The sequence below is a fragment of the Rhagoletis pomonella genome, unplaced genomic scaffold, assembly GCF_013731165.1.
Source record: "Rhagoletis pomonella isolate Grant_MI unplaced genomic scaffold, Rhpom_1.0 Rhpom_scaffold_00512, whole genome shotgun sequence".
In the NCBI taxonomy this organism is placed as follows: Eukaryota; Metazoa; Arthropoda; class Insecta; order Diptera; family Tephritidae; genus Rhagoletis; species Rhagoletis pomonella.
Window position 1 is genome coordinate 51,718 of NW_023459066.1, and position 26,128 is coordinate 77,845.

A 26,128-nucleotide genomic window follows, 5' to 3' on the forward strand; every position below is an offset into this window, starting at 1 on the left:
CAATGTACGAGCACAACACGCAATCTGTTGTCCTCAAGAACAAGTACACTGGCACAAATAAATATATGTATGTATATGTAGGTACATAATTTATGTATGTGAGTGTATAATCACAGCCTAATCGATATGAAAAGAGAATTCCTTTGCCTTTTACAGTACAGCAACATCCTTCAGTGGTATTCCGGCCGGCAAAAAAAGCGTTGGCATTTTATGAAAAAGACTCAATCAAATTAAAAAACAATATACCTATGTACACATACATATATGTATGTATGTAATTGCATATTTCACATTTTACAGTGGTTTTTACAAACTAATTTACATTGAAACGCTAATTCGTTATAATTTATAATCGTTATCAAAAATAGTGCATGCAATCTTACGATAGAAATTTTCATTCGACAAATATTTGAATACGTGTGTGTATGTATGAACATTCATGTAAATAGTTACATTTGCGCATAGGTGAAATATATATAAAAATGTATAGATCGCATTAGCTGCAATGTTTATTCCATTACAACGCCTTCGAAACGCAACAACGGGTTGAATGTGCCGCGCCATCCACGAATTTAGTTATTAAAAAATATACACATATTTATAACTGGCTCAGGAGCTGTTTCGAAAAAAAAATGTTTACATTTGGCGCGAAAAAATATTTGCCATTGCTGTGCTTGCTTTTGTGTGCACTTTGCGGATTTTTTACCGATGCCGTTGCGAAACCGACGATCGCCTTCAACCTGCCACAAAGTTTTCAGGGATTTCCATCATTCGCCTCTTTTACTCAGCAATACTTCGAAAGTCGCAATTTGCGGCAGATGAAAACGTATAGGTAAGTAAATAAATCAAACAAACAAAAAAAAAACAACCACCGATTTTAATGCTCGTATAAAAATTTAGGATTACCGTTAGTTTTTTCATGATACAATGATCAGAACTAAACCAGGTTAGGTTACGGTGGTTGCCACTCCGCACAGACCGGCAAAGAGACACTAGAGAACTAAACTAAGAGTTATCAGAAAGGGTTAACGTGGTCCAAAGTAATCCGGTAACATACATAAAAAAAAATATTCCGACGAATTGATGACCTCCTCCTTTTTTGACGTCGGTTAAAAAGTAAAGAAGTATTTTAATACAGACCTTTGGTAATCTATCAAGTTATTTAGGTACACAATATACACTCGGAAAAGGCAATCTCGCTCCAATCTCTAGAAAACGGCTTTAAGTCCACAGTTTTAATGAGCTATTGTTAACCGATACAGCTATGATAAGGAGGAGAAGTGGTAGCGGTAACTTCTGCATAGTTAACTAAAAAATTATTTTTCTTGTAGCAAAAGTAAATGTTTTTAAAACCACTTTATTTTTATCAGCAGAACAACTTTGTTTAAATTTTCAGTATTTTTTGGAACCAAGGTAACGATAAGTTACATAAGTGAAAATTTGTGCTAAATGTTAAGTTTGTCATTGTAACGCTTTCTTGCGAAGTTTAGCTAGGGCAACGGAATACCTTATATACTTACAAACATACGTACAACTTTCAGGAATAAATTTTATACAATTGACAGAGTGTTTACATATATTAAAATATGTAATATGGATTTTAAGAAAAGCTGCTCTAGTTCTACAACTTAACTTTTGTTTGTGTTTTTGGTTTCTTTACATATTTCTGTACATATTTACATACATAATTTCATTCCACACTCACATTTCCATATTGCATGCACTTCAGCAAGTAGAGTTCCAAACCTTATGCAAAATTTAAGAAATTTCTGCAAATTTTCATCCAAATATTGTGCTTTTTATTTACACTCTTTAGAAAAAAGTTGAGTACGCAGTTTTTTAGCTCATTCAATTTTAATATAACAACGTGAAAGTTTGGGGCAGCTAGGACTTACCATTGATTTTTAGCAATTTTTTCTTCATATAAAATAATGTTCGATAATTCTTTTATATGGAAAAAATGTGCGACACCTTCAACAAAAAATTTGCCAAAAATCAATGGTAAGTCCTAACTTGCTCATACTTGCACTTTATTATACTAAAATTGAGTGGGCTAAAAAACTGCATACTCAACTTTTTTTTAGAGAGCGTAAGTAAAAAGTGCAATATTTGAATGCAATTTTGCAGAATTTTATTTAATTTTACACAAGCTTTGGAAGTCTGATTTTTATAAAAAATTTGCGAAAAATAAAATATTAAAAAAAAAAATAGTTGCCCGTATTGTAAAAAATTCGCTGTACCTAAACTTTATTGCTTGACTGTATATGTGTATACATATATGCATACACACTTAGCATCCATTCCATTTAATCTAAAAAATATGCTGATAAGACATCACGGCAATTAATTAAAAATTATATAACTAATGCAAATACATATATACATATGTACACATTTTTTATTTGCAGCGGAAAACGGCTAACTAATGAGTCGTTAATAATGATTTACTATCACGACTCCACCATTGCGGTTACCGAGTTAGGACCAGAGAAACTGTTGTTGGGTTGCGAATTGATAGAGATTTAGTAAGTATTAATTATGTATGTACGTATTTAAATTTTTGATATGAAAAACTTTTGGTCAAATTATTTTGGTATAAAATCAATTTAAATCTAGTTCATCTCAAATTTTACAGGGGAAAAGAAAAACTTCCAAAACTCAAATATTTTGCAAAAAGGTGATAGCAATACTATTTTTGTGTATTCAAAGCGAAACATAACTCCATACGAATCGGTAGTGCACCCTAATTAAGTTTTGTTTTATTTTCAAATAGTGTGACGCTTAAAGTGTAAATTTAAGTGGAAATATTAGTTTTCCCAAAAACTTTAGATACGTAGTTAACGCAGAATTGGGACGATACACCCGGTGTCGAAATTATAAGCGCACCACGTATTGACAAATTTTAAAATTTTTTTATGTTATTTAATTTCAGTTGATTCTTTTATTAAAATTTAGTTTAATCTTTAACGAAGCTCATATAAATGAAAGTTTCAAGCTTTGTGACATATTAAAAAAAAAAACAATGGGCTTTCGTAAAAACTTTAAGCTTTTTAATTAAATTTCTTAGAAAGATTTTGTGCTGTTTTGTAGCGAATGCAGTTTTAATATAATAAAGAGCAAGTTCGAAGTAGCTAGGACTTACCGTAGATTTTTAGTTTTTTTTTTTTTTGAACATATCAACGGCTGCGGGGACGATCTTGAAGAAACTTGTTGAAGAATACCGTATCTCAGCAGATGGTTCAATAACGCGCTATCTCAACTGCACTTTATTATATACAATTTTATACTCAAAATGTTTCTAAGAAATCTCAGTTTGTTAATTTTTTTGACAAAGTTTGAAACTTGGATTTATACGAGTTTCGTTAAAAAAAAAGATAAAATTAAATACCACAAAAAATTAAACTTTTCAATATGTGCTTATAATTTTGACGGCGCTAACATGGTAGTTTAAATCGCATAGTTTAATTTTTTTATCTCATCGCGGAACAACCAGAATTAAAAAAATAAAATGATTTTTAAAGGTGAAACAGTGCAGTTACTTTAAGGTAAAATTTGTACCAATATTCGAAAAAATTTATTCTCGAAATTTTCAAAAAAGGCCATTTTCACATCTTTAGTTTGGAATATCTCATAAACCTTGCATACCGGAGTACTTCTGAATTCTGCGCAAAAAAAGTGGGTAGGAAATAGATGCTTCAGGTTTTGGGTCCAGGATTTTCCAAAATTTTCTCGACCTGTTTATTCAACTGATATCCCTAATAGAAGAAGTCAAGTCAGAAGGCATTATTTTTTAAGGGGTTTGTATTAAATTATATAAAATATTTTCTTAAGGAAATTATTATCTGAATATACTTGTTTAAGGTTTCAACGAGTCGAGAGTCTAGCTGAGTAGTCAAAAATTGCATACTTATAATTTTAAATTGACGTTCAAAATCTTGCCTTAGGGTTGAAAATCCCATTTCCGATACGTTGTTAACTTAACTTAAATTAGATATTGTTTTCAGAGAAACAAGAAGTAAAAATATAGTAATCTATCACATCCGCCCATAGTCTTCTAAGATTTCTAAAATTAATTTTTGGAAATAGGGGATATTCTGCTGAGATTTTTTTTTTGCGAATTTATCAATTCCAATTTCCAATTTAAACCACATTTAACAAGCATTTCCATGTACAATACATATTCTATGTATATTCTCTCGCTTTGATTCTTCCAACTAGCAATGAAAAGGATGGTAAAGCTCTACTCGAAGGACTTTCCAAATACAATCGGCCACTGCGAATAACTTTCGATGAAATGTTGAAGTTAATGAACCAATGTGAACGTGTCGATAAACTTACGTACGCCTCACGGAATCGAGCCAAAGCCATAGATGTCAATACGAATAACGATAGCTCAGCAAATAATAATAATAATGGTGTTACCAATTTGGCAGCAAATATATTTCCGAAAAGTCCATTTTCATTGTTGAGCGGCATAATACCGGGTAAGTAGGCACGACGTATGCAACAGCACGCACAAGGTATTGCATAATAATTGTATGTGTACTACTTTAGGGTGGCCCAAAATACTTTATCCAGTCACGCCAGTGGTATAGAATATTGTAAATATTTTTTTTTTTGAAATTGGTTAATATTTCTGAGTCCGCCAGAGCTCTGAATATTCCACTGTATTTTATATGAAGAAAATGCATTTTTTCGTAGAATTGCTTTAAATTCGATATTTTTTTTATCGAATAAGAATATTTCTCTTCAGACAACTTCGAAAAATAAGGTTATGATGCATATTTAACTATGCAAATTTATTAACTATGTTTACATTGCCGATAATCTTTTTTCTTATATACAAAATTTATTTAACCCCTCATACGAAGAGCTCAACGAATCTGTTAATTTTTTTTCTTATATAACGAGCCCTAACCGCCAAAAAATGTAAGCGACATTTTCTTCAAAATTTTATTTTTGATGCAGAGAGAATATTTTGAAAAAATGTAGCTTACATCTTTTTGGCGGATAGGGCTCGATATGCTTCATAATTCTATTTGAAAATTTCTCAAAAGAAATATTCTTATTTTTTTATAGTTTTTATAGCAAATGTATAAAAAAAAATTATTCTCTCCGAGTAAACTGCTTGCATTAAATATTAACGGATTTCAAAATAAAAAAATAAATGTTTATTTTTATAACATTTTCTATAATTATGGAGGGCGGCAGCAGAAAAATGCCATAAGATTGATTTTCCCGTGTTTTTTTTTTTTGGACCAGCCTAATATACACAGGTATATATCGCACACGATCTTCAAAAGTGACACAAATCAAAATTTGCCGTTTTTGAAATTATGCGCTAAAGATGAAAGACAGAGCTTTTATTTGCCTTTCAGCAAAAGCTGGAGCAATTTTTTGCTTATAATTTGTTGAAAAAACCTAAGATAAAATCTCCCTTGCCGCTTGATTAGCATGTTCTGACGAACGTCTAATTTTGAGTTTTGTCACGTTTGCAGATTGTGTGCCATAAAGCGTTTGCTTGTAAACTCCTCATTGTATTCATTTAAGTTTTAAATACATATCTAATTTATTCTTACTTAAAATCGATGTTAATGTTTATTGAATGGAATTTTGATTTTAATATTCAATAGGCACAAAATGGTGCGGCACTGGCGACATTGCGGAAACTTATAGTGATTTAGGCACCGACATGGATATGGATCGATGTTGTCGACTGCACGACTTATGCCCCGTGAAAATACGTGCCTATCAAAATAAATACGAACTGATGAATGATTCCTTGTACACAAAGTAAGTAATATGTATATATGTATGTATATGCTTAGTATGCACTACTACTATGATCTACAACGCCCCGTAGAAAAGTTCGACCGGTTTTCAAAATTTTTCGCATGACACGGTTTTATGACCACACGAACTTGTCTAGGATGTCTTGCTTTTTAGCTTAAAAAAAAAATCTTCATAGAAATAAGGCGCACACTAATGTACGGTACATGCATGCATACATATTTGCATCTATATTTACGATTCGTTACTGTGCCAATGACACTGCACCTTTTCATTTAACAAACTACTCGCCAACTGCTAAACTAATTGGCAAATGTTGTCCTTTCTAGTTGCGTGCTTTTATTCATAATTTTTACATTCAATTTAATTATCGCACACTAATTTTTAATTGCAATCAACTTTACAGATCTCATTGTATATGCGACGATATGTTATATTCCTGTCTCAAAAAAGCCAACACACCAGCGTCGCAACTTATGGGATCGATTTACTTCAATTTGGTGCGAGTGCCTTGCTTGGCTGGCAGCAATGATAAATATCGTTTTCGAGAGGCCAAAGAAGGATTCTAGTAGAGCGATGAAGTGGGCCATCTGATAAAATATATGTATGTACATGTGTACTTATGTATGTACAAATACAAAGAAAGACAATTGCGAAATGTTGGAATTACTTAGTCAAAGTTATGTAAAATATTGTATTTAGTTTTTGTACTAAAAGCAATTTGTTTTATTAAGTTTTTTTTTGTTATGTATTATTTTCGGTAGTACTTAAGGATCAACGTTAAACAAAAATAAAAATTTTATATTTATTTATTCTTTTTTAAAGGAGACATGTTTGAATTATTGAATACCGTGTGGGTAAGAGAATCATTCCTCAAGGTATCAGATTGCGATTGAAATCGTGTGTTCACCACATATGTGCTCATTTTTTTTTTAATTTAAGAAAGTTTTCTACAAATTCGATGGTAAGTTGTACCTAATTAAAGGCAATAGCGTAAATAGGGGGTGGGGTTTGATTTAAGGCTATATGACCCTCTTATTTCGGTTACTCTATGTGGATCTGTGGAGAGCGATCGCCGAGGATGACGTGCCTTCTTACAACGAGGCGCCTTATCAAGATTCGTTATGAAACATACCCTTTGATTCCACGATGGAATCCGAAGAGAAACAGCTTTGAAAGCAAATATGTACCTGCGTTTCGTCGTTAAGGTGATGTTCCTAGGAAATGAGGTAGTAGCATGCAGCCGTATTTAGGACCATGTTCGCACAAGTCTGCAGATATTTCCAATGTGTATCGTGGAGCAGCGTAGAGTAGAATTTGTTTTCAGTGACTCGAAGCTCATTAATAATGGTATAGATATACGGGAAAACGCAAATGACAAATAGTAAGCAAAAGATGCCACACGTACGTCTGGTACGTAGTCCAACCACTTTGGTTGGTACCGAGGGCAAACTTTAGGCATTCTTACAACGGAGATGCATCACACCTTTTTCTGTTTATTGAAATAGCAAGCGTATCTTTTATAATTGTCGTTATTTATTGCACAAATTAGTACATATATAAGTAAAAATTTTACCTGCCGCAACACACGCCTTATACCATAACAATTCATACGTATTTATTCAAAGTATATCAAATATAAAATATGTGTGTAAATAAGTAAGCCCATAGTTAGTTAAGTGGAGTAACCCGCTTTTTTTATTTTTGATTTTAGTGCTTTGATTAAGGAATTATAAATAATACCAACAATGCTTACTTTTTGCTTGTTATTCATTGGCTAATTTTAGTTTTGAAAAAATTTTACTCCATTTATTTTACAAGTCTTCAAGAGCACTATTGATTTAGTTGGTGGGCGGATACCACTGCTTTAAAAACATCGCAATTGTAAATATGTGTAGTTCTCCAAGATTTCGATGAATCTTTTGATTGTGATTTTTTTGGTGATCGTTTATAACTAGGTACATATTTTATAAATTATAAAAGGCTCTATTGAAAATATATTGAATTTTTTCTTAAAAAAAAAAAAAATTATCCATCTCCTGTTGAGGTCAATTTTTGAACGAATTTAAAATTGTAACAATTATTTGCACAAATTAAAGTTATGAAGTGATAAAAAAAATATAGTCGTTCGGCGAAAAGTTACTGAGCACAGTGGAGCATATAAAATCTCCTGAAGAGTATAATAAACTAAATAATTTTTTGCACTTAAAATATGCAATAACTTGTTTACTAATGAATTCAAATTTTAAAAGGGAATATAACTGGTTATGTTTTGCATGCCAACGTACAGGTAAATCTGTTAATACGCTTCTTTGATGGTTTGAAAGTTTTATTATGTTATAAATCGTTTAAATGACGTTTCAAGGTATAAGCGTTTAATAAGAATACCCAAAAAAAAAATAAACAAAGGGGTTATGTTGTGTTCATGTGGAATAGTAGCTTATGTCGGGAAGCTGGCATTCGCTTTATTCTTTAAACGACAAGGAATTTTTTGACAAGACTTAATAAGAGTATTGACTTGCTAGTATCGGAACTATTTCTGCACGCTTATTTGCCAAAAGTTCTTCAACGGCTCGGCGCGCCAGTAAGTCATTCGCAATCGCATGCTGAGAATGCCGCATTATACTAAAGCCAGCCTTTCGACATAAGCCACTGTTCCATACGAACACATATGTTAAGAATTACAATTCAATATGAGACCTCGTAGAGATTCGAATACAACTGCAGAATAAACTTTTGTGCAGACTTTTCTAAGATGAAGTGACTAAACCTTTACTTGTATTTGACCTTGGCTTGCACATAGAGGCACAGATGCAAAAAATAATTTGTAGAAGATGTCGAGCTCAAGTAGAGTATGCCATAATGATTTATCTTTTGAAATGGAAGTATGTAGATTTTACACTAACACTAAATCTTTTTGGAGCTACCTTTTTCGATAACATTAATGTTTTAAATAAATGGTCTAAAACCAATGAGACGGGAACATCATGTTGTCATAGTGTGCACGCTATACACTGGAAACGTATCACCGACTTTCTATCGCATTTTTATACTCTATGCTGGTTTTCTTTCCAAATTCTTAAAAGATACTAGCAACATTGGGTCCAGGCTGAGAGTTGGTTGGAGTAGGCTGTGTTGGTCGATCTATGTCCTGGTAAGTGCGCTGTTGTGTGGTGGGAAAAACGGAGCCGGTTTGTAGACTGCCGCCACGCGCACTAAACTCTCTGTATAGTAGTATAACAGTGATGGGGCGTAGAACCAAGTTGATAATAGAGAAAGCAACCGCCCAGCCATCTGAAAATTTGAGAAATAGATTTTTAGAAGAAGTCCTTAATTTAAAAGGGCAATCAAATTGTTGAACTAAAAATTCACAATAAATATTTATACAACTTACTCATAAAATTGAAATATACTATTATGCATATCAAATCAAAGAATATACTTGAAGCGTTTATAACGAGCGCCTGTAAGTAAACGAAAGGAAAAAAAGTACAATGAAAGAGGGACATATGTATGAATGAGGTAATTAATAACGCATTTTATACTATAGATGAATAAATATATGTACATAGAAACCTCAAATAAATATCTTTAAAATATATTATACTAACAGTAAAAATATTTACTGTGACGATAGCAAACAAAAAATGGTTGGCGGCAACTTGTATATGTACAGTGAATCCGTTGAAACTCCAGCGTTAAAAATGTATTAGGATGTATGTATATAAGAACATAAGAACATTGTGAAAATATGTGCTAGCAAATATACATACATACATATGTAAACTTAGCCTATTCTGGAATGACTCCGGGATTACTCGCAAATAAACAGAAGACTAATGCCACAGTGTAATACAGTGAACCAGATATGAATGAAATTCTTCTTTGTTCTCTTTGAGATTTGAACTCTTTCGCAGTAGATATTTTGAGGAGCAAAAAGCCCTTCCAAAAGGCCACTTTTTTCAGCCTTTCCTTGGTAAACCTTCTCGAATGGCTTCAAATAAGAAGGCCTACCAAATTATCAGCTGGGACACTAACGTGTATATGAAATTTTGTTGCTTAGGTGCTGGAATAAAAATTTGGCAAACAAAGCATTTAGAGAAGAAATATTTTATAAAAGTTCTCAAACTACAAACTTCCGCTACTATCAATGGCAATTACATATGATACATAATTATGTATGGCAAAATCAGATAAGGAAGGTGCACATGAAAGATAAGCTGACTTCCAAAACGTACCACTACAACTTGTGGATACTGTTCCACTGCGATAAATTGTTTACATATGCAGAGTTGCAACCATATACATTGCATATTTTGAATATTTAATAACAATTTTAACAAGCTGAATATAAAGAGATAAACTCAATCTGTTTTGGCAAAAAGCTTCATTCTAAAAGACTAAACACTACTAATGTCAAGAAAAAGAGAAGTAGAAAAGTGTTGATTTGATTATATTAATTATGCGAAGAGTCGGTAAGTTAGAGGCCAAGCGACGATGACGTCGCGTTCTTTACTAATTTTGTAGCAAGAGTATATATACACATGTATGTGTGTACATACATACATACATATGAACATTAATGCATATTATATGTATTTATTTATTATACCACGTCACTACCTTTGCATGTGAAATTCTAAGCCGAAGAGCACTTTTGCGCACTGTAGTCGATATCATACATTCCTGGTACATACATACATATGTATGTATGTTTTTCAAAAAATGCTGTTGTAGCGAAATTTGCAAACTCTACTTTCTGAGGTAGTGCGTTTTAATGGGGGGGGTGGAAACTGTACGTAGTTTGGATGCATACATTTGTACGTACTGGCTTAGCTTCATTAATTTGAAAAAAGGTCAACTCTGACACTCTGACATGCAACATTTCTAATTTTCTTCACAGTTGGGGGCAGTAACGGTGTATAAGGATTTTTATTACCACCTTTCGAAAACAAAGAGTGTACAGCACGCAATGTTAGCCATTTTCTTACGATTTTATTAGCATGCTTATACAGTCTATTCCGCTTAGTTTTGTATGATGTCGTTTTCTTCAATCTTTAATTTAGATTTGAGGAGTATCTTAATCAAAAAATTATATTTTGATTTTCGGCATTTTTTAGTTTTTGGTTTAATATTATCGCCAACAAGAGCTACTTCTATAAAATTGCTTATTACTCTTCAAAACGTGTGTTTGATATATATTTTTTAAAACTAATCAAGATTTGCAATCAGCGACAAATCATAACATGTCTCATTTTTAGGTTGGCGTATCTGCGTTTTTTGGCCTTTCCGTTGAATAACCTATTGTGGCAATTCCTTTTTTGATTAGAACTCACTCCCCTTTTATCTGCCAACTTCATTTTGAACAGATCACTTAGGTCTACGCCTAATGTTTCGCAGTCAATCGTATTATGATTTACTTCAAATTTTTGCAGCTTTCTCAATTCGCTGGATCATTATTTGCTGTGAATCGCTTCTTTAAGTTCCGCGATATTTTTACTAAAACCATTTGCAATTAAGAAAGCGGAGTTGACTGTAGTACCCCTTACACCGTCTGCGCTTTATATATTTGTGGTAGGGTTAGGTGAGGAAGTGCTACCACCGAAATATATTTTCGCACCATGAATGTGGTCACTGGCGGGGAGCAACCGAACACATAAAAGACCGCGAAATGGTCTGTGGGTTTACTGTGGGCAGTTTAGAGTATTTAGAGATTTTACCACACCTTCGCATAAATCAACTAGGTTACGACAAAAAAAGGAAATCAATATTAAGGTATTTTATTAGTCAGTTTCTTGATTACAATTCAAAGTTTTTATGAATTATGTGTTCCTACACTTATCAGTCGAGGGGAAAGACTTGGTATAATTTTTAATGCAGTGTCACACAACTGGTACATTTGTACAGATTTGTACATTTTTTATAAATTGTTTTCTTGATTGAGATAAAGAGAAATATTTGTGCATACACAAGATTGGGATACGATTTGCACCAAATTTTGGGAAAATGACCAATGGTGTGAAACGGCCTTTATGGTTAACTTAAGATTCAATATCAAGTCCGCTTCTTCTGGCTGAAGTTAGCCTTAATGTTCCCTCTCCTGTATCAATACAATTTTAACCCCTAAACTAATTCTCAAGTACATGAGCCACTCCGTTGCTTATGCCAGGATTTTAACTTCCATTCCAGCACGTTTGATATATTAGATTCCTTTCAGCATTAAGAAAGCGGTACTATCGCCTCTCAATAAATGATTGCCTAAGATAAAGGCATAATAATCATGTGATGAATTTGCTTCTGTAGCCGAATATTTTAGATCTCGACGGATGGGCGGCAGGGTTGCCCCCTTGGGACTAATAATAAGAAAAAATAATAACAACAAGCGTTTAAAATAGGCTGTTTTTGCAGCATAAATACATAAATAGTATGTATGTATGTATATACGTAGATTTCCACACATTAGTTAGCAACTGGTTGTTATCACTTGCTTGTCACTAACCTGCTTAAACAGAGATGTACATAAATACATATTGTATTGTATGTACACACATGCTTATGCATGCAATTTAATTGTATGAGTGTACGTTTTGCTTGGTGCAACATCATGCCGAGTAGGACCCATATTAAATGGGTAAATATTTACAAATTAAAAGAAAATATCGCTTAAGGTTTTTGCGCGGAGTAAATAAATATATTTTCGTTTAAAGTACAAAACCGCTTATCAAGTCAATGTGAAGTTGCTTAAATTATTTTCTAAAGAGCAAAAGCACTCAATTTCAAAATGGTTCTCTTTTTTATAAAGCAATCACATTTCTGGCTAGTATATTTCAAGACGAGCTAAGAGGAGCTAGGAGCTTGTGTGAGCAAATCCAATTTTTGCAGCAAATGTCAGTTACGCGATTTTGCAGCAAATGTCAGTCACGCGGTTTTTGTACTTTAAACGACGATATGAACTTTGACAATTTTTAATGGACAAAATCAAAAATTATACACTTTGAATTTTTGCACTTATTAAGAACGTGTACAATATGTGATATTTTTTATTTTATTTTAAATTTCTTGGCCATTTTCAATTAATTTGATCATGTGTATATGTACAAGCTTACAGTTTACATCTATTTTGCATAAAGTTGACTCTGCTCGCTTAACGAAAAATCAGCTTGGAAAAGCAACAATAAAGTTAGCGACAGAGCGACTCTGCAGGCTAAATTCTTCTGAGCAGGGTAGATGCAGATGTGCCCAAGCAGTGCCCGGCTTGCGGAGTGTCACCCCACGACTCGAACATCTCTGCGCATGCCCCCTAAATCCCACTCAACTAACACCGTTCCTATAGACTAACCCAGTCGGAGTTGCACCCTTCCCTATAACCCCTAGAACAACAACAAAAATAGCAGATAGGAGCCGTACCAATCCGCTAAGGACTGGCGAATCGAAAGCAGCTCAAACTTGTAAAATGAGTTTAAATATGTAAAACAGATGTTAAAATGTACTACCATTACTTATATACCTACAGACGTTTATGTACAGACGTTTCTTTATACATTGGATACTTACCACTTGTGCCGCTTCAATAGATTCCTTGCAATGCATTGCCCAGAGCATGGAAATAATAAAGAGGAAATTGTAAAACTCATAAGCTCCATGTCCCCACGTTCCTAGCATAGCATTTGTGATGAAGAAGAAGTGTACAAAAGCGACGAGCTGTAAAGCGAAGAATTAAAAATATAGTTATTTATAGAGATAAGACTTCGGTTACATTTAAACCGAAACGGTGTTTGAAGGAGAATCCGTGGTGAAGCCATTGAAGTTCATCCAATCAACATACACTGCATATATGTATGTATATTCATACATTAAAGCAATGGATAAAGTGGGGAAGAGGTAGAAAAATTGCCTTTCAAACACATAGACTGTATTAAATGTTTGTGGCTGCGATTTATACCTAGGCACCGCCACAATACAGCATAAAAATGCAGCATAGTTGCGGTCTAGGGGGTCCAACATTCTGTACTAGGTACTTGATTGACAATGCATTTCAATTCATTGCATTGAAGCGAAAGCAATTGACTCACTGCCGCAGTCAATACAATTAATTGTAAAAATAATTTAAATTAGCTGCTCGTCAAATAGTAAAAGTATTAACATATGCAAGCACATACATATGTACATATGCAGCGAATAAAAATTCTGATAACGTTCGGACAGCCCCTCCCCAACGTTATGCACGAATGTATGCATGTACGCCACATTTGGGAAACCTACGTACATACATATGTACATAAAAGTAACCGTAGGATTTAAAGGGGAAGTGTTCGGTGATAAAGCTTATCACAAGATCGTGGTTCGCTACATCGTGGTGTTATCGTATCTACTTTTTGTACTATCATAACTTTCGCTTATGGGCGTATGTGTCCCATAAGTCCTCTGGGTATTATTTACCTTAACACGCACAAATGATGACCCAATCAATTCGTTTATGTCCGCCATTCTGCTTGCGTTAGTATTTGGCAATTTATAGTTTAGTTTATCACACGCTATTCAATCGGTAATATGATTTTGATGGCGATGCTGAATTGGCTGGTTTTGCAGTAATCACTAAATGAGCAACAGCTGTTTTGTTTTTTGCAGTTGATTTGGTTATTGCCCCACTTTCGCCTCGGGATCTAGCGCGCGCTGATATGCTGCAGACTTTGTTGTTGTTTCGCAATGCAGCTACAGGTGCATATTCGCAAATTCCTCTTGTTTTCACTTTTTCTACACAATGCGCAGAATCATTTGCTGAGTATACTAATAATTAATATACAAACTTATGTATGTACGCAATAAAAACAAGCTTTCGAGAATTGCACGGCGACGAAAGAAATCGCACAGCTATTGAAAACCTTTGCACGAAGAAGTCTAACTAGATTCTGAAAAGTAACAGGGAGAAATGTCGTAATCACTGATTTCATTAGTCAAATATGGCATTGCCAGCCATGATGGACTAGTTTGGTACACTGAGAAAAATATTATTTTCCTTTACCGCAGAACTCCACTGGCAAACACCGATGGCCTACCAACTGTCATTTTGACTAGCAATATGATTGCAAGTTTTTGTGTGTGGGCACTTTGATGCCTTGAAATAATCATTTGCCGCATGATGCCACCAGAAAACATTCTCTCAATTTCAGTGTTTAAAAACATTTAAATCTTTAAAAAACTTGCTGAATAATTTCCTAAAACGTAATCATAAATAATCCCATAGGGAACAGACTTTTATTTTGACTTAATATCAAAATTTCGTCGATGTTACCACCAGCACCCTTTCCTTCAAATGAAAATATGGCTATCAAATTATCGAATTGCCTCCAATAGATGTCAAGCAATCAGCGCTGACATATAATACAGCTCATGAGAAATAGGCGATCTCCATTGGAAATATATTTTTTGACATGTTTATCACGACATCAGTGTTTTCCTATGGAGACAGGGCCCTAAAGGCCCGTCCACATACAACTTTGGCGTTGCGTTGGCGCTGGCGTCGCTTTGACAGCGGCGCGCGTAACGCCCGTGCTTGCTACAATGAACGCTTAGCACAGAATACTTTGGTCACTAAATTAACATACTAGCGGCTGATAAATCAAAATTTTTACATCAATAATTGCATTAAAAAACTATATTTCTTGCCCGCATTTGATTAAAAATTAAAATTAAATCACATAATTTTGATTATTTAGAACAGCTGACGAACGACGCGCGCGAAAAGTTGAGAGTTGGCCATCTTTCTGCGTTGTGTTGGCGTTGGCGTTGCCCAACTTTGGTTATATGGAGACTTTCATATAAATGCATGTATTCATAGTCAGCTGTCGAAGCGACGCCAACGCCAACGCAACGCTAAAGTTGTATGTAAACGGGCCTTAAGTAACTGCCATCCCTAAATTGGCGCGTCAAGCGCCAAACAACTGTCAAAAATCCTCATGCCCATACAATTTGTATGAAGCATCCCACAATAACGCGGCGCTAACGCCGAGCAAATGGAATTTTCATTTTTGACAGGGCGTTACGTGTTGAAGTTGGATGCGGAAGACGGAAAGAAAGAGAAAGGACAAAAAAGTGAAAGAGGAAATGAGAATAAAAACGAGAGGATCTGAGAAAACGTCAAAAATTACGACGCGTTGATTTGGGGATGGAGCGCGCTGACACTCGTCGACAATGGATAACGCAACGCTTAGCGCTCCAATTTAGGGACGGCAGTAAGTCCGTCACTGCTGACAGTTGTATAACCCCGCGTTTACACAAGACAAGACCACCGAGAATATGCACATAATTTACACATTGTTTGAGTAAAGTAGGTATCCAGACAATAAACTGAGTTCGAAAGGCCAGAGACAGTGATGAAGACCTCAAGGGAAGTATTAGTAAAAAAATTTTAATGTTTTGCTATTGTATCTGAAAAATTGACTTGTGTAAACATCAAATACGCGGCCATAAGAAACAGCTTATTTTTGTTTGCAGACGCAACACCTTCATTGTGGCGTTTCCGTTATTGAAGTACAAGTACTCATTCTGACAGGCCTATAATTTGTACTTGGAGGTATGTTTATGTGCTGTGTGCAATCAGCTGTTTGTTTCCCATCCTCTGAGGTCGGTGTTATGGAGAAATTTTGTTTGGCAAACTGCGTGCAATTGTTGTTGCAGCAACCTCGGAGAGAGCGAGTTTGGCGACTCTCACAACAAACTAATTTTGTTTGGTCAAACTGCAGCAAATTTGGTGTTGTCATATACAATATTTTGTGACAATTGTTGCTATACACAAAAATTGCCGTGATACCGAAAGCCAGAGAACTGAATTTATGTTGTAGGAGTTTCAAAGATAGGGGTACAGTTAATTGCCTGTACGATATCATAAAAAATATATTAATTGTACGCGTTATGTACATCTGAAAGTCTCATTTCGTGTTGGCAATAGCTATGAAAACCATAATAAACGTGCAACCCTGTGCCAAACTCGACATAACCACCTCTGAGCAAACTAAGCAGACGCCATTTAATTTGGCAAACAAAAGTTTGTCTGCATAACACCGACCTTAAACGGCGTTTCCACAACAACCGAATCACGTGGTACGCTCTCTCAATTACGAACGGCGAATCAACCTGTTTGCACGACACATTTGTGATGCACTTTGTTCTGCTTCTTTTAGCGGGGAAGAAAAAATTTGGTAGTGGTTTCATGTTTTGTCCGTACAAAAACTAAGCAATTGCTTTTACTTGAAACTTCGAGTAAAAAGTCTGAAATCTTAAGAAAAAGGCACTTGCTTTGGTTTTATGCATACGGCCCTTTGTTTCGTTAGAGGTCTACGCTTTTCCTTTCAGTGTATTCACAATAGCACAATGAACAGTGAACAATGCTGTCATTACTGCCAAAGGTCTTCTTATCAGATATGCCAAAATTTGGCGGCGTTCATCGCGAAAATTGATTTCTGTGGCAACAAATAAATTTGACCTGTGCAAATTTGGATAAGATTTTCATGTTTGTTTTTGAAATACACCACGGGAATGCCATATATAAAAATCACTCAGGATATGTTCAATAACATTGAATACGATAGAGCAGTTATTGGACAAAGTGAAAAGTTAACTGGAAAGATGGCCAACGCGAGCGAGTGTACACCCACTGTTCTTATCGTTGCTGATAAAGGCGATCTTAACGCGGCAGCTTACCATTTGGCCCGATCACTGCAATACCCATTTGCGCCTGAAGTTATTGTTACTGTGCTCGTTGCTGAGTCGACTCGTCCTGCATTGCTGGAGCGGCTGCAGGCTCTGTTAAAGCCGATCCCAGCTGACGTATCTCAACATGCTGAGCGTAACAAGATTTTGGCCCTTATAGCTAAACATAATTGGGAGACTATTTCTATACCAGAGTTGGGAGCAAACTCTCCTGTAATAGTGTGTGATGTCACACATGAACATTTAGGAAATGGTTACAACGGCGTCGTGACACTTCATACATTTCGAACTATACAGGAGTCTATCAGCTTATGCGTGAAAGAATCTATAAAACCAGTAAATGCATCGATTTGGTCTAGTAATCATGCAAGCGCTTACGAAATAGGTTTGAAGATACCGTGTATCAACATCTTCATTGATTGCTATCAAGTCTCACTGGAGCCATTGAAAACGACCAATGCGACTACGGGAACTGGAACCTGTGCTTTGGTGGAGCAGAATTACCATTACGAAACACTCAAGCTGCAGAATGGAGCTAAGAACGTGGTTTTTCCTATAGGAACAGCTATTGCAAATTAAAAAAGGCCCGTGAGTTATGCGGACTGAAACTTTTTAAAATAATTTCGTTCTTGTATACATCAATTAATTTTAAATGTTTTTATACCTGTGAATAACACGTCTTCCAAAATAATGTAATAAATAAATTAAAAATATAGCCATAGCCTTTTTCCTTTCCTCTCTGACTAACTACATATATACTGAAACATGAACATACATATATCCTTATTTTGTAAAAATATAAATAGATAAAAAATGTTTTATTGCCTGTTTTCGTTAGTCGTTTTAACTATTTGATATTTGACATCCCTCAAAGGCATTATTACTAATCCACTAAAAACATTGTGAGCTGGCAACTCTGCGGTTGAGCCAGCTGATATTGCATTTCATTTGCTTTTCTGTTTATTTAAACAAAATTACCTTGTACAATTTATTAGTTCTATTTATTAAGTGCATAAATAAAGTTAAATTCGCATTTTGCGCGCTTTGAAAGGAGCCTAGGCCGAGGAAGTGATAAGCTAAGAATGTTTCGCACAAGCAATTCACGTAGCGTTAGTAGAGCCGTTGTAGACGATTATAGTGATGCAGGCTTGGCACGCAATTATGCTGCGGAAGATTGTGCTGATGACGACATAGATTTTCACAGAGATTTTGCTCGTAATCGCAGAGCAGTAAGCGCGACCAATATATACAGTAATGAAGATAGCGATGAATTAGACACAAATGAGGGCAGTTCTGCTGATACGCCTCTAATTAGAGAAGTTGAAGGTTAGTACCTATACATGCATATATACGTACCCTATAAATGTGTACACTTTCAACAAGTATTTATTTGCTTGTAACACAAAGCAAATTCGATTTGAAAGTGTTTTTCCCAACACTTAACCTATTCCATCGTTGTTTCAGATGATGGTACCTTTCCAAAAGCTCGGCATATTTTTGGATTTATGGGCTTCCTTGGTTTTGCCGTAGTTTACGCCATGCGCGTTAATTTGTCCGTAGCTATAGTTGCCATGGTGAACCAAACAGCCATTCCTGAAGACAATTCCACTAGTGTAGATGATACTTGCCCAGTTCCAAAGCCAACGAATAATACAACACCCACTAAGGAGGGAGAATTCGTATGGGATGAGGCCACCCAAGGTCTTGTATTGGGTTCATTTTTTTACGGATACGTGCTGACGCAAGTCCCAGGTGGTCGCCTAGCAGAGCTGATGGGAGGAAAGCTGATTTATGGCTTTGGTGTGCTTATTACAGCAATTTTTACTCTCCTAACACCAATCGCTGCGTACTGGGATTTGCCTATGTTGGTACTTGTACGAGTGTTAGAAGGCATGGGTGAAGGTGTTACCTACCCAGCCATGCATGCCATGTTGGCTCACTGGATACCACCATTAGAGCGCAACAAATTTGCAGCTATCGTATACGCAGGATCTAATATCGGCACAGTAATCTCAATGCCATTAGCAGGATGGCTGTGCTCTTTGGATTTTCTTGGAGGTTGGCCATCAGCATTTTACATATTTGGTTTGCTGGGTATAGTTTGGTTCGCATTTTGGATGTATCTGGTGTATGACAAACCAAGCGTACATCCGCGCATATCTCTCAAAGAGCGAGACTACATCGAACGGAGTTTACGTGCTATGCAGCCTCGAAATAACAGCGATTTACTATCTGAATCTGATGAGGATGTCATACACACAGCTGCTGAGGAAATACCGTGGCGTTCAATCTTCACCTCGCTACCATTGTGGGCAATTTTAATTACACAATGTGGTCAGAGTTGGGCCTTTTACACGCAACTCACAGAATTGCCCACATACATGAGCAATATACTCCATTTTGATATCCAATCAAATGCAGTACTAAACGCCATACCATACTTTACAAGCTGGATAGTGGGTATTGTATGTTCAGGATTGGCGGATTGGATGCTGGAACGGCGCTACATTTCTCAGCTAAACTCGTATAAATTATGGAATTCGATAGCTTCCATTATACCATCGATAGGACTTCTAGCCACCGCTTATGTTGGTTGCAGTTGGATTTGGGTTACCGTGATGCTGGCCGGTGTTGGTTCCTTTGGCGGCGCTGTGTACGCTGGTAATCAAATGAATCACATCGCTTTAAGTCCCCGTTACGCAGGCACTATGTATGGTCTTACGAATTCGGCTGCAAACATATGTGGATTCTTAGCGCCCTATGTGATAGGGCTTATCATAAATCATCATGAAACCTTGGCACAATGGCGTATTGTATTCTGGCTGGCTGCGGCAGTAAATATTGGTGGTAATTTCATGTATTTAATATTTGCCAGCGCCACAGAACAGAGTTGGTCCCGTATTCCACATCTAGCTGCAGTAAGCCATGTGCGCTCTTAAAAAGCCGATTTGGGCCCGGAAATTCACAACAGTGGAAATATTAAACGAATGGATGCTATTATATCCGAATACCTATGTATGTACGCAAACGTGTGATAATTTAGTGTTTCTATTTTGAACAATGGAATTGAATGATGTATGTTGTACGTATGTATGTACATACATACATACATACATATATCATAAGCTAGTGCGAGCAAGCATTTAGGTAAAAACTCCTAAAAGTATTTTAAATAATTACCAATTGAATGTATGCATTCCTATAATCATGTATGTATGTATGTATGTACATATGTACATACATCCATATACAAATATGTATGTTCGTATGTTACAAATGTAAACTTTGTGGTGCAATTTTACTCAATATTTTTTCAGTAGTATGTATGTAGACATTTTAAACGAGAACATTATTTATTCTGTTAATAAAGTGCATTTTTTATACAAATATGAGTCTATATCGATGGCTGAGTGGAAGATCGGCCCATCTCGGCGGCCAGTTCGAAAACGTCATATTTTAAAAGCTTTTCAAAAACGCCCTTCTTCAGAATTTGAGTTAAGAATGCCCTATTTCAGAAATGTGGTTGAAGAACGCCCTATCTCAGCTGCCGATACAAAAACGCCCTTCTCAGCACATTGTCAATGTGTTTTTAGCTGAGATAGGGAGTTTTTGAGCCGAATTCTGAGATAAGGCGTTCTTCAACCATATTCTAAGATAGAGTGTTTCTATCGTTCCCACGACAGCCGGGTCTACGTAATTGGAATGACCCAGGTTTATATCTGGTCAAGGACTGTCACTCCAACAACACTCGCCAAAAACTTTGGGGAATCTGTATGCTGTTACAACAACAGCAACATCATAGGGTATTTTTCAGTTAGGGAGTTCTTGAAAAGTTTTCTGCGATAGGGCGTTTTCGAACTGGCTGCCGAGATAGGTCGATCTTCCACTCAGGTGACCACATATTCTTTGAGAACGTTTTTAGGGGGTTTACTGTACGTCGTTTACATTTCTTTGGTAGTGGTGAACTCGCTGCATTTTTACGGCATTGTATTAAAAACTGTGATGGAAAATTAAAATTTTCAAATTGTACCTATTTTGAGAAAAAATTGTACCCAATAAAAGAGGTATATGTACGTAAAAAATTAAATCACGTTCTTATGTATACACGACGATGCCATTAACGATTTTTAAAGCCGCACATCTGCAGAGAAGGTACGTATCGGTTTTGTGCTGACTGTCATTTCCACAATTTTGCGGTAGCCGGCATTTTTGACATTTTCTTATGTTCATATTGGGACTTGATGAAATTTGTGATCTGCATGCCAGTTAATATCTGATTATTAAAGGTATTAATGGTGTTGTGGCAGGGATATTCTTCCAATTTGAGAAATCTCCTTGGTTTTCCCCGACAAATGGGAAGAAACCTTTTCGAGTCGACCGAGGCCCAATTAAGCTTTTTTTGACAAGGCGACTCATTTTCGGCGACTTTTGCAATCTGCTGTTGGAGCAAGAACATGATGTTGCAGCGGGATCTGATTCCCCTGGTAAAACCGCTGGGTATTTTGTTGCATAACGGTTTTGAAGCACTGGAACACATCTTAAGTTAAGGCAATGAAAGAAACATAGCGTTCATAGGGATCTGTCTGCACTTGGGTCGAATAAGTGGTGAAATTTTGCAAAGGAGGCAACTGGCGAGGTTTTTTGGTTTAGGCCGAGGAAAAATTAATTAAATAGTTCTGATAAAAATTAATAAGGTTTGCTGACAAATAATTTGGTCACGTGCGAAATGCACCCAAATTAGTGGATTTGTACCGTATGTAACGCGAAGTTGAAAAGGGCCAAAAAGGTACAATAGAACATAGCTTTCCATCACTGGTACCAAACTACCAATTAACAAGTAACGAGAATAGAGTGGATTGCCACTTTGAACAACAGCCAGCTGCTAATGCCTTGTCGCAGAAATTTGCATTGACAAATATTAAGGGAATAACAAAAAGTAACAAAATTTTAATTGTGCACTTATGTTAAAGTTAATAATTTGACGATTGATATTTTAGTGGACGATATGAAACGGACCCGGAGGCGGGAAAAACCACAAAAGAAGTGGACAGATGAAGAGAATAAACTATTATTAGACTACCTATTGGAGAATGAAAATATTGAGGTATGTATGTATGTATGTAGGTATTTGGTTGGTATAATTTCCATTGAACAAATATACTTACATACACACGCACATGTGCATCCCCATACATTAATATGTAAATAGAGGCCCTCCGCTTACGTATACTACTCGGCGCTACTAAATAAAACAAAAATCGATGCTACTCCCGAGACAACTCGTTGCAAGGTGCGGTATATGAAGAAGACACTACTAAAGGCCGAAACGTGGATCAAGGCAAACTCCAATTGTATAGATTTTGATAGCATCGAATTCAAGAGTCAGATATAAGCATAAGTTATCAACAACGACCATAACGATCTAATTTAGTAACACTTTTAGATACAGTGAATAAACTTTGTCCGTACTATGATCGACTTACAAAGATTTTCCCCATCGAAGAACGCAACACCAACGTTACAACGACTGAAGCTGAACGTTGGTGTGATGAAGATGAGTTGGTCGCAGTGAAGTCCGAGATTCTCGATGGACTTATGGAAACTAATTCTAAGTCAGCAGAAGGTGAATGCTCATGGAGTGAAGACATGATGCTGATGGTAAAGCCAGAGATTATTGATATTGTAGAGGAGCCACTTTGCACGGCAGAGGTGGCGGAGCCTGATCCGGAATCCATATCGGCGATGCCAAAAAGAACAAAAAATGACGATCCCCTGTCCAAGCGAGCAAATTGTGCTAATGAAAGGCCACAAGGAACACATGAGTGCTCATATAAAAATAGTATTCATGAATTAACAGAATTTTTTAAAAGGAGAAGTGAGTTGTTTGAAAAAAGAATTTGCATAGAGAAGAAAAAGCTGGATCTGGAGATGAAAAGACTAGAATTGGAGGAAGAAAAAATGCGAAAAGACTTCGAAATACGAAAATTAGAGTTGGAGCAAAGAGAAAGGCTGGCAATGCAAGAACTAAAATATAAGTATAATCAGAAATAAAATTTTAATATGTACATTGTAGATATCGTTAGTGTAGTATGGAAAGGGCGTAACTCACATTGTCCCTGAAATATCAAAAGCCCTAACTACCTGACTGAAAAATCCAAAATTCAGTTTTTGATTGATTACGGGAAATATGTACTATCCCTAGTATTTTTAAACGACTTTACTTTTCGTCGGAATATTTTTTTATTTATATTTATTTTTTTTATGTTATGATAATTGGATCGTGATGAAATTAACGATAATCTTAAATTTTTATATGAGAATTGAAGTCCATTTTGTTTTTTGCTTAAAAATTACTTGTATTTTTATACTATCTAAAGCTCCCAAACAAATTAAGAAGACTTTGCTTAAATGTGTTAGGCTTTATTTACAAACAAAAAGTTTTAATTGGCCGTATAGATAAAAGCTTAACAATTGCTTTTTCTTACAATTTCAGACCTTTTACTTAAATTTATATGAATAAATCCAGTAAAAGGTCTGTAATTTTAAGAAAAAAGCAATTGTAAAAACAACAAGCTACCAACAAATTTTCTAATTTTCTTTGTTTTGTCTCTTAAATTATGGAAACAATTCATTCCCATGGAACTGGCGATAAGGCTGAATATAGTATTTAATTTATTTAAATCAGATCAGACTTAAATTAAAAACCTATTAAAATTTGGGAACGAGCGAAAATTAATTGGCAGACTCACAATTCGTTGTAATTCAATATGATATGCTAAATAAAATTTAATACAATAAAACAAGTAAATATAAACACAAGAAAAAATGCTTACAATTTTATGGCAGATTCTATAGCGGGCCAAATGCTCCGAAATGATGCCGCATGCGAGTGAAATGCGAGATTTAATCCTGCAAAACTCTCGCAAACAAATCGGGGAAATGATAGCAATATCGAGCCCTAACCGCCAAAAAGACGTAAGTGACATTTTCAATTTTATTTTTGAGGCAGAAATGCATCTAAGTAGATGCTCTAGGAACTAGACGCGCCGCCGCTGAGTTACGAAAATATCGGCGCGGCGGCGGCGTACGGCGCCTAAGGAATTTTTTACAAAACTTTCATGATGTATGCACATTGAAATACATCGTTTGAAGGAACTAAACATTACTCGTATAAAAACAATATTTTATGAAATTAAAATTACATTTTTAAAGGGGTTTTTTGCATAATTTGGGCCAATGAACTTTTCAAAAAAAAAAAAAAAAAAAAAACAGCGGTAACACGTTTTTCGATCGAAAGCGCCTTATTGCATCTAACTCCTCAATTATTGGAGATAAAACAAAGACAAGTTGAGTTTCCTGTGTATTTTTTTTTCAATATTTTAAACACACTTTTAATAAAAAGCAAACAATTTGTTTTTTTTTGCTTATTTTTACATTCGTAAGTTATTTTATTCTAGGGTCCCGTAGACGTATACAAGTACTAGGTAGCTGTGTGAAAACTACGTTAGCATTCCTAAGTGGTGGTCAAATTCCAGGAAGGTTTTGCTGCCGCGCATCGCAATGTCTTCTACACAGGGTTAAAGTCCCCCTTTTTGGTAAAAAATACTATTAATTTTCATAACATTCGGTTCTTCTTAGACAAATTTGGCGCTTAATATTTTAGTGGAAATTTTAACCATCTATAAGCCATTTTTTAAACAGTGGGTCAAAAAGGCCCAAAGTAGACCAAACCATGTTTTCAATACATAAGCCACAAAAAATCGTAATAACTCCGTAATTTAACATAACGGTTGATAAGATTATTGCAAAAATTTATTGATAGCGACATATATTACCCCAATAACTTAACTTTTAAAATTTTTCAATTTCTTTAAATTTAAAAAGTACACACGGATTTGTAGAGAACATAGAGATGTGTATGTACACACTTCAGACTTTCTTCTGTTCGCAAATCCATCAGCGGCAGACACTCGACATTCTAATTCAAGTAGAAAGTAACGTAATTTAAATTTAAAACTAATTCAAGAATGAATTTAATACAATTACAATCTGAATTGACATGGCGAATGCCTAACGCTGACGAGATGGAATCTACCTCATCGGCAGTAGCGCCGGCGTTTCCAGACGCATTGCCCGTCGGCGTAAATCTCTACTAGGAACATTTCTGCATCAAAAAGAAGATTTTGAAAAAATGTCGCCATTAACCAGTCTGTAAAATCATGAAATGACTTAGTACATATTAATATTTGATTTACTCTTCATCTGATATATTGATTTACACTACAAGAAGCATTCAATGGTTAGATAATCCAAATAAGCAATTGACAGGATGAACAGCAGGCCGGACCACTGAGTCTATGTGCCTTATTTTTGAGTATTTTTAGTTTGGCCGAAGGTAGGTTCGCTTTTTTACATTTTTCGTCATATCTTCGGCATTTACAATTGGATCTTAAAGTATGTTATCTCGATGTTTTTGTCTTGAGGATACACTTTTTTTCAAAGTTTAGTTATAATAAGGGTCAGGGGTGTACGGCGAACTTTGGTTTGTTTGCATGCAAGGGGACACGGTTTAATAGATAGTTACGGCACAGCACAGATTTCGGACCGCCTGAACCAGAAGCGCTCGCAA

The 26,128-nt window shown here is 35.5% G+C and overlaps 5 protein-coding genes across 5 annotated transcripts; 4 read left to right on the top strand and 1 right to left on the bottom strand.

The window, feature by feature from the left end:
- The first annotated feature begins 277 nt into the window (after nucleotides 1-277).
- LOC118751062 (phospholipase A2 hemilipin-like) lies at nucleotides 278-6,614 on the top strand. The gene is made up of 5 exons (XM_036485825.1): nucleotides 278-832; nucleotides 2,409-2,525; nucleotides 4,219-4,484; nucleotides 5,634-5,793; nucleotides 6,197-6,614. The coding sequence occupies exons 1-5, from the start codon at nucleotides 633-635 to the stop codon at nucleotides 6,357-6,359; spliced, it is 906 nt and encodes a 301-aa protein (XP_036341718.1). The 5' UTR covers nucleotides 278-632; the 3' UTR covers nucleotides 6,360-6,614.
- Nucleotides 6,615-8,638: 2,024 nt separating this feature from the next.
- On the bottom strand, nucleotides 8,639-14,684 carry LOC118751063. Its single transcript, XM_036485826.1, has 4 exons — nucleotides 14,230-14,684; nucleotides 13,345-13,491; nucleotides 9,185-9,254; nucleotides 8,639-9,084 (listed from the first exon to the last, which is right to left on the bottom strand). Exons 1-4 carry the CDS (start codon nucleotides 14,275-14,277, stop codon nucleotides 8,870-8,872), a joined length of 480 nt encoding a protein of 159 aa, XP_036341719.1. The 5' UTR covers nucleotides 14,278-14,684; the 3' UTR covers nucleotides 8,639-8,869.
- Nucleotides 14,685-17,201: 2,517 nt separating this feature from the next.
- LOC118751064 lies at nucleotides 17,202-18,214 on the top strand. Its single transcript, XM_036485827.1, has one exon. It carries the CDS (start codon nucleotides 17,326-17,328, stop codon nucleotides 18,076-18,078), a length of 753 nt encoding a protein of 250 aa, XP_036341720.1. The 5' UTR covers nucleotides 17,202-17,325; the 3' UTR covers nucleotides 18,079-18,214.
- Nucleotides 18,215-18,416: 202 nt separating this feature from the next.
- On the top strand, nucleotides 18,417-20,889 carry LOC118751065 (sialin-like). Its single transcript, XM_036485828.1, has 2 exons — nucleotides 18,417-18,825; nucleotides 18,964-20,889. Exons 1-2 carry the CDS (start codon nucleotides 18,582-18,584, stop codon nucleotides 20,436-20,438), a joined length of 1,719 nt encoding a protein of 572 aa, XP_036341721.1. The 5' UTR covers nucleotides 18,417-18,581; the 3' UTR covers nucleotides 20,439-20,889.
- A 1,405-nt stretch (nucleotides 20,890-22,294) lies between these two features.
- LOC118751058 lies at nucleotides 22,295-23,776 on the top strand. The gene is made up of 4 exons (XM_036485819.1): nucleotides 22,295-22,435; nucleotides 22,497-22,603; nucleotides 22,709-22,880; nucleotides 22,943-23,776. Coding segments are annotated over exons 1-4 (888 nt in total). The 5' UTR covers nucleotides 22,295-22,434; the 3' UTR covers nucleotides 23,551-23,776.
- The last annotated feature ends 2,352 nt before the right edge of the window (nucleotides 23,777-26,128 follow it).

Bases quoted from the DNA above. Each gene is read 5' to 3' on its own strand.
- LOC118751062 (XM_036485825.1), top strand. From the start codon at position 633: ATGTTTACATTTGGCGCGAAAAAATATTTGCCATTGCTGTGCTTGCTT. The intron at 4,485-5,633 runs GTAAGTAGGCAC...AATATTCAATAG, and splicing joins GTTGAGCGGCATAATACCGG to GCACAAAATGGTGCGGCACT. The intron at 5,794-6,196 runs GTAAGTAATATG...TCAACTTTACAG, and splicing joins AATGATTCCTTGTACACAAA to ATCTCATTGTATATGCGACG.
- LOC118751063 (XM_036485826.1), bottom strand. From the start codon at position 14,277: ATGGCGGACATAAACGAATTGATTGGGTCATCATTTGTGCGTGTTAAG. The intron at 9,255-13,344 runs GTAAGTATCCAA...GTTTACTTACAG, and splicing joins CTATTGAAGCGGCACAAGTG to GCGCTCGTTATAAACGCTTC. The intron at 9,085-9,184 runs GTAAGTTGTATA...TCAAATTTTCAG, and splicing joins AGTATATTTCAATTTTATGA to ATGGCTGGGCGGTTGCTTTC.
- LOC118751064 (XM_036485827.1), top strand. From the start codon at position 17,326: ATGCCATATATAAAAATCACTCAGGATATGTTCAATAACATTGAATAC.
- LOC118751065 (XM_036485828.1), top strand. From the start codon at position 18,582: ATGTTTCGCACAAGCAATTCACGTAGCGTTAGTAGAGCCGTTGTAGAC. The intron at 18,826-18,963 runs GTTAGTACCTAT...TCGTTGTTTCAG, and splicing joins TCTAATTAGAGAAGTTGAAG to ATGATGGTACCTTTCCAAAA.
- LOC118751058 (XM_036485819.1), top strand. The intron at 22,604-22,708 runs GTATGTATGTAT...ATATGTAAATAG, and splicing joins TGGAGAATGAAAATATTGAG to AGGCCCTCCGCTTACGTATA. The intron at 22,881-22,942 runs GTCAGATATAAG...TAACACTTTTAG, and splicing joins TGATAGCATCGAATTCAAGA to ATACAGTGAATAAACTTTGT.